At 34.1% G+C, this 7538-nt stretch overlaps 2 protein-coding genes across 3 annotated transcripts; one reads left to right on the top strand and one right to left on the bottom strand.

Moving 5' to 3' along the window:
- Positions 1-2: 2 nt before the first annotated feature.
- On the top strand, positions 3-2173 carry LOC134273510 (probable ATP-dependent DNA helicase RecS). Its single transcript, XM_062755709.1, has 4 exons — positions 3-78; positions 458-584; positions 740-910; positions 1263-2173. Exons 1-4 carry the CDS (start codon positions 3-5, stop codon positions 2005-2007), a joined length of 1119 nt encoding a protein of 372 aa, XP_062611693.1. The 3' UTR covers positions 2008-2173.
- Positions 2174-3230: 1057 nt separating this feature from the next.
- Positions 3231-7229, bottom strand: LOC134273511 (uncharacterized). Of its 2 annotated transcripts, none has more exons than XM_062755710.1 (6): positions 6780-7229; positions 6233-6575; positions 5768-6123; positions 5377-5631; positions 4383-5244; positions 3231-4110 (listed from the first exon to the last, which is right to left on the bottom strand). In XM_062755710.1, exons 1-6 carry the CDS (start codon positions 7095-7097, stop codon positions 3749-3751), a joined length of 2496 nt encoding a protein of 831 aa, XP_062611694.1. In that variant the 5' UTR covers positions 7098-7229; the 3' UTR covers positions 3231-3748. The 2 variants fall into 2 exon arrangements, with proteins under 2 accessions (XP_062611694.1, XP_062611695.1); XM_062755711.1 differs by having other exon boundaries at positions 3995-4106.
- Positions 7230-7538: the final 309 nt, after the last annotated feature.

Raw genomic sequence — 7538 nt, forward strand, 5'->3', positions numbered from 1 at the left:
TGATGCAAGACCAAGTGCAATCTTTATCAGAGCATGGAGTAAAATCTACAGCCCTTTTGGACACATGCTCAGCTGAAGGTAATATTATATAACAAAAAATACATATTGTAATTTTTATTGAAGTAGGATATGCTATTAAGGATTTTAAAAATTATAAAAGGTGGTGGTGGGGGTCAGTATCTTAATTACATCATGCAATTAAAATTTTGTCAAATTGTCTGTTGGTGAACTTGTTGATAAATAAACATAATCCAAGAACTCTAATAATATTATATATTCATGCACAAGTGCTTGCAAACTTAATTCACTTGTTAAGAAAGTGATTCAGATATAATTGTTGTTTTTATGTATAATATTGAAATATGTCTGAAATCTGTTCATCTTTGTATAAAATTAGCTTATTTGGTACTTATGAGGGACTTGATGTAATTTATAAACAATTAAATTTCTTTTTCAGAATTTGAAAGTAGCAGTTTAATTTTTTCGTCACCAGAAGCTGCTGTGTTGCCAAGATGGAAAAAAATGATTAGGAAGAGCAGTATGTCAGTTGTTGTGTTTGATGAGGCACATTGTATTTCCCAGTGGTAATTATAATTATGTTTCTTGTTTTAATGTACACTATGAATATGAACAGCAAGTTAAGAAATAAAGGAAATAAATCATGTTATTGCATAAATCAGGTATAGCTGACACCTGGGCACATTACTGTTCAGTGTTCATGTAAAATTAAACTTTTCAGGGGTCTTGACTTTCGACCAGATTACAGAAGAGTGTCCACATTACAAAGCTGGCTGTCTGCACCAACATTAGTCCTAACAGCTACTGCCACTAAGAAAATCCAAGAAGACTTGTTTGAAGTTTTAGGATTGACTGAAGAAAATACACATGTTGTGGCTGCACTGCCAGACAGGTATTATGGATACACATTAACATATTTCTTACACAGAGTGAATACAGTGCTGATCTAAGAAGTCTATAAATCTCTGGTCAAGTGTTCTACCGAGCTACCTGGCCACTGGCCATCAAACCCAGCTGACTGCCACATATATACATATAATTTTATTTAATAGGAAGTATTCTATATGCTGAGAAAAGCAGTAAGATTTTCTGACAGTTTGTTTTTAATACAAGATTTTCTGACTGCATTATAGATTTCATATCACAACTTAAGGTTGTTTTAATTTTGTTACAATTTCAATATTTAGTAATACTGTACTCAATATTCTTATGTTTTCTTGTAATGATGCTTTATGTTTTTTCAGGCCAAACATATTTCTTCATCTGGAGCAAGTTGTTGAAAATTTTGAAGAGGAACTGAAATGGCTTCCAGATCACCTCAAGCAAGAACCCACAAATGTGAAAAAGATGATTATTTATGTCAGGTCAATCAACACTTGTCAGCAGATGTTCACATGGTTGCTTGATGAATTGGAAGAAGGAATTTTTTTCGGTGGAGAAAGAATACCAGAAAACAGGATTGTCGAGATGTTCCATGCAAATACAGACGATATCTCCAAGAAAAGAATTATGGAGCAGTTCATTTCCACCAGCGGGCATCTGAAATTATTGATATCCACAGTAGCATTTGGAATGGGAGTGAACATCAAGGATGTAGATCTTATTATCCACTGGGGGCTGCCTTCTTCCTCTTTATGTTACTGGCAAGAGATTGGGAGGTGTGCCAGAGATGGAAGAAATGGATATGCCATTTGCTACTCATTCAAGAGAAGTGAAAACAAATGCCAAGACGACTCACTTAAGAAAATAGTCGACAAGGAGTCCCCTGTACATTGCCTACGAGAGGTACTTCTACGAAACTTTCTACTAAAAGGAATCCCAGAATCTGCCCTCGTGGCCATCACTGCAGACAAACCAACTAATCATGACACTTGTGATAAGTTATGTGCCTGTTCCAAATGTACATGTTGTAGCAAATGCATTGACAGATGTAAATGCTCAAAGAAGAGTAAAAACATCTTAGATAGTTTCCTGAAAAGGAGAGCATAGATGCTCTACTGTTTCATTTTTTACTTTGTTAACTTGTGGAGAAAATGTTTTGCATCATGCAATATGAATATCTGGCCCTAGTTAAAAGACATTTGTTAATTTGTATATAATTTCTCTGATTTTTGTTACCTTCCTTAAAGGTGATATTTTGTCACTAATATTGACCCTTCATCTTATATATCAACTCTGCTAATTCTACAGTTTTACAATTCTACTGCCATGATTTGTATATTAAACAATAGAAGGTAAAAATTTGTACATTTTATTTTTGGTTTAATTCACAATAGTGAATTAAAAAAATAAATGCAATTGCAAAAGTATATTTGGCCTTATAAACTCTTTGGATTGTGTTCAAACTTTCATATACTGTTTACAGAGAAATTTTTGTTCCTTTTGCCTTTCCTTGTTTGGATGAATTTTATAAGGGGTTAATATTCAAAGAATACTGTATACTTTATTAAACAACACTGTGACTGGGCAAATTTAAAATTTGGCAAAATTGCTTACAAGCGTGAAAGGGCAAACATAAAGTGGGATGGAAATAGCCATGTATACAGTATAATGAAAGAAGAGAAATCATTCAAGTGTTATATACTAAATAGTAAATTCTATTGGGGGGGGGTTGACTCAGTATGAGACCATCCTTAAAAAATTGTTTGATTGCCCTCTTCTGACACACTGGCTAACACCAATTGACTGACTCAAAAAAAATTTCAAACCCCCAGTAAACAATTATTTGTTTTTTATGCATTTCAGTAAATATATTTGAAAATTTAGTATCGATTTTGAAAATGTCAGGGAAAAAAAAATTCTAATTTACCCATTGACCCCATTTTTTCAGCCTGAGTCAGGAGAGAGCAAACAAACATTATTTTTAAAGCCGGTTTGACAGCTTTCTTTGAAGACTTGTGTCCCTACCAATTATAACACTTAACTGCTTGTGTAACCACATTTGCCAAAGCAAAAAATTTAGTTCATACCCCAATCCAATTCCAAAGCCAGGGGAAGAAGCATTTTTTATATTGTGGGATAAATGAAAAAAAAAAACAAGACTGAATAACATTGCATCATTTCTGTATTTAGCGAATGGACTTTAATTATAAACATTTCAAGAGTAACTTTCAAACAAAAAATTAAAAATTCAATTTTGGATAAAACCCACTTTTTTTCCCTACACATCATATCAGTATACATATATTTCCAAAATCAGTTGAATATTTGGCTTGTTTGCAAAGAATTATCAGTACATTATTCTACATTTAAGATGAATAAAATTAAAAGAACTTTGGAATGGCATAAAAATAACTATAATTATACACTGTACTAAAACAGAACAATTGTAAAAATGCCATAGTAAGGAAAATTTACCATCGAACAATTTATAGGATATTAAAAATAAAACAGCAGAATTTCAAATCTATGTAATCACAAACAACTTAATCAATGCTAATAACACTGACTTTATTTTACTCTAATGAAATTCTTTATCATAAACAATTTTAAGGTCTTCTTTAAATTCCTGAAAAATACTGCTCACAATCGCAATATCTTTTAATTTTCTTTGGTCAAAAGAGCACTTATTTTGAAATTTCACAGATAAACAATTAAAAGAATCTTATTAATCAAACCCATATGTTTTTCAAATGAAAGTTAATGCACATTTTGGTGAAAATGTTTTTCAGTGAGGTTTGAGGATGGATTGACTTGAGAGCAAGTTTCCAAAACAGCTGAGAGTGGCCTTCTATAATTCCAGCATCCTTTCTCTCCTCCTTAGCTTCTTACTTTCTTCCTTTCTGATTCTTTTTAGCCTTTCACGGATGTTCTTTGGAAGAGCTTTTTGGTACACGTTGAGCTCGACATCAGGAAAACTTTTATGGTGTCTACCAGGGTGGGTGGTAAAGATATCCTCAGGAAGTAAAATGTTGATGAATTCCTCAATGTCTTTTGTTCTATCAGATTGTCCCCCTTTATGGATGGTGCGGCCAGACATACCACTCACATTGATATCATAAACTTTGCTCACCTCTTTTCCAACTCCTATCATCTGGCTGTGCCTCGCAATAGTGTCTGGTGTCAGGTGACCAGCTGCATCTTTAACACTTTCTATAATTGTAAAAAGGAGAGTCAAATAATTTAACTTTACATGTACTAATATTGTGTTTGAAAACAGAAACAATATTAATTTTTATAATTTTTCAATTAGAAGCCTTTAAATACCTTATAACATATGGGTTTAAAATGAAATCATAGTTAAAACAAAGAGATTTATATTGCAGTTGGTAGAAATAAATTATGTTCATAATGAAATTAACTTGTTATTCTCAGCTGGCACTTTGCTGAAAGCATATTATACTGTAATATGATACTACAAGTACCTTTGTACTCCTTATTGAAGTACTCCATCTGGAGGTCCATCTCAATATTCTTTCCTCTGCCTCCATTTACGTTAACAGTTCTGTTCCAAACTAAAGTTTTCTGTAGTCTTGGAGAAACCGCACCGTTGATTGCAAGTAATAGTCTTGTGCACAGCAAGAAGTACTTTGGGTGGTGTTTGGTAAAGAACTGCAGCAGGTCAAATTTCCAGTGGGTTATAATCATCTTTCCATTATTCTCCCTAATGGAATCTTTTCTTGAAATTTGAGAGAGACCTTTCCAAATAAGAAGGAGGGTATAATCCAACTTCATGTCTCGCAAATTATTTGCCACAGTCTTCTTCTTATTCTTTTTGGCAGACTTTTCCTTCTCACAACCACTACTGCAAAACCATACACCTTCAGGAATATCATCCTCTTCCATATCTATGCAGTCAATATGAAACCAAACACCTCTGGGACAGTTTCTGTTCTCACAGAAGACCATGATGGCACCATGCTGTTCTTTCTTACACACACAATAGGGATAGGAGTCATCCAGCATTTCATCCGAGGTTTTCAGAATGTTCTGTACAGTTGGCATTGCAGATTGAAAAACCATATCAATTATTTTGCTAGATGTATCATGTAAACACATGAGATTGTCTTGTGTGTCTGGCACATCATGGAGTGTGTCCATTCCTAGAATATGGAGGGCAAGCAAAGTGATGTATCCCTCGGTACAAAATTCTAAAAAATCCTCATCGTAATTAAAAGAGTCCTTCACATTTGATGAAACATTTCTGTGTTCGAAGTAGTTTTTCAGGTGAAATAAGGTTCCCACTTCTCTTGAACTTTTCCCAGAGTACAATTCATCATACATGTCCTAAAATTATTTTCAAAAAGCTATAGAAAAAGTTTTATTGAATTTATTTAAAACGCTGCCAATCCTAACATGTTTGATTCTTAATTTGGTCAAAATGTTTTATTACAAATTACTCAACAAAGTGAAACCAACCTGGAGAAGCAGGCATCTCTTGTGCCATTCCTGAATGTTTGGAATGAGTCCCTGAAGCTGTAGCCACTTTGTAGTTCCATTGATGCGGGCATTCTGAGAATCATTGACTCTTTCGCAACTTAATCCATCAGCATGGAGGGGAAGAGTTAATGGCGATCCATCAGGCTTCAGGGGAACATACTTATGGTAGTCATTCACAATGTCAATGGCATCTCCAATTTTGCTTTCATCTTTGTCTAAGACACCTAGGAGTACCTTAAAAATAAATGTATTTTCATTTATACTGCATATATATATTTAAACATACATATACAATCAGTCATGTGCCTGCATTAATAAACATACTTTTCTATTATATTTCAAAATTTTGACTTCATAATTTAATACTTACCATTTCACTCTTCTCAGAGGATTTCTGAGAAAATTGATGAGGGATGTGGGACAGGACATTATCTTCTTCTCCTTGAAAAAAAGGAATTCTCTTGCAGAGGATTCGTTCAACCAAAACTGTCAGTTGGGAACGGAGATCCACTTCATCCATTTCGCATGGGAGGCATCTCTCCAAGGGAATATTCAGCACATCCTCAGGCGTGGGGGAGGCATCACTTAAGTGCAATGTACTGATGCGATCCAAGGCTGCGTAAGCTTGCACCATATTATACATTTTGTTCTTCTTATCCCTTGTCTGATGCCGAACAGTTGTTTTCTGATTTACGTTGTCAAAGCATATGGAGTAACAAGGTTTACCTACACAAAATGTCAACATAATAATTTCAATCTATAGATCTATGCATACAAATTAAAAATTAATTTGTTGTCATATACTATAGTATTCTTTATTAAAAATTATCATTACCATGATCAGTGTCAGATGATACGCTGCTAACGTCAGATACCATATTGGATACACTACTTGGCTCATCTGAATCACTGCTTACATGTGTTGGTATTTTCAGTGGTGACCTTGGTTTCCTGACAGGTGACTGAGCTGGTGTGTCAACCGACATCGGTGTCGAGCTATCTTCTCCATATGGAATGGTTTCTGCTGTGGACACATCTGATGGCAAAAGTAACTGATCGGTTACTGCATTTCTCCATTCCATCACTTTTGAATCGAAGTTGTGTCTGATTCTGTCCACAGCATTCCTGGTAGCATGAATGCCAACACACAGACCCAAATGATTAAATTTGGCAAATAGCTGTAATATGAAATCAATTAAATTAACGATTCTGTTCTCAAAATTAATGTTGTCTCCAGGATGTTCATTTCTTTCTGAATTAACATTTATATACATGTACATGATTTAACACTTTGTGACATGAATCATATAACATACTGCTTTCCTGAATTGATTCATCATGATACAATTTTTCTTTGAAAAGTTTTTATCAAAAATACTTACTTGTCGTTTGCAACTTGCCAACCACATCTGTACAGAATTTAATTCCTGCAAATTTGACATCTTCCTTTGATTGCCTTGGTAAGCCAGAATGGCCATAACTGTACAGATTGTAGGTACTGCTGAAATTTTGGGTTTTGCCCTCAGAGAAACAGTCTCGACTGTGCGTTTCGATGTTACTGATCCAAGCAAAGAAGATGTCAATAACGGGCAGTGTTCTTTCATTTCAAGAAGAAAGTCACCCCAACTGAACCCCTTCCACTCCTCAACTGATTTGTGGGCACCAAAATTAGAACCTTCTTGCTGGAGGAACACCCTCATTTCATCTTGAACAGTATCTCTAATAAGATTACAGAAAGCCTTTACAGCTCCTGTCCGTGTGTTCAAGAGAAGCTTTAACCCTCTCTGATACTGCCGAAGCCTCAAGTATGTGAGAGCTCTGTTAACAACAACTCCAGCTTTTGTCAACTACAAAATAAAATGCATTATTGATACAGTAACTTAAAGTCAGTGGCCTTGCTACAATTAAATTTTACATATCATAATAAATCACAGATTATAAGCAATGAATAATATATATAGAGTACATAGTTACATGTATATATAAAAGGCTTTAAAATGTAGTTCATTTAAAATTAAAACAGCTGAAACTGTGGAAAGGAAATTTAGTCATTGTATGATTTTTGTTATAATTTAACATGTATTACACAATGTAATAATTATATTGTGTAATATAATTTTATTAAAAGTACCTTTTTCTTC

Source organism: Saccostrea cucullata, unplaced genomic scaffold, assembly GCF_032062105.1.
Source record: "Saccostrea cucullata isolate Sc308-1 unplaced genomic scaffold, CSIRO_AGI_Scuc_v1 ctg8003, whole genome shotgun sequence".
NCBI lineage: Eukaryota > Metazoa > Mollusca > Bivalvia > Ostreida > Ostreidae > Saccostrea > Saccostrea cuccullata.

Coding starts and splice junctions, on each gene's coding strand:
- LOC134273510 (XM_062755709.1), top strand. CDS start 3: ATGCAAGACCAAGTGCAATCTTTATCAGAGCATGGAGTAAAATCTACA. Junction 79..457: donor GGACACATGCTCAGCTGAAG/GTAATATTATAT, acceptor TTTCTTTTTCAG/AATTTGAAAGTAGCAGTTTA. Junction 585..739: donor GCACATTGTATTTCCCAGTG/GTAATTATAATT, acceptor TAAACTTTTCAG/GGGTCTTGACTTTCGACCAG.
- LOC134273511 (XM_062755710.1), bottom strand. CDS start 7,097: ATGAGGGTGTTCCTCCAGCAAGAAGGTTCTAATTTTGGTGCCCACAAA. Junction 6,576..6,779: donor TGGCAAGTTGCAAACGACAA/GTAAGTATTTTT, acceptor TTCATATTACAG/CTATTTGCCAAATTTAATCA. Junction 4,111..4,382: donor CTTCAATAAGGAGTACAAAG/GTACTTGTAGTA, acceptor TTACAATTATAG/AAAGTGTTAAAGATGCAGCT.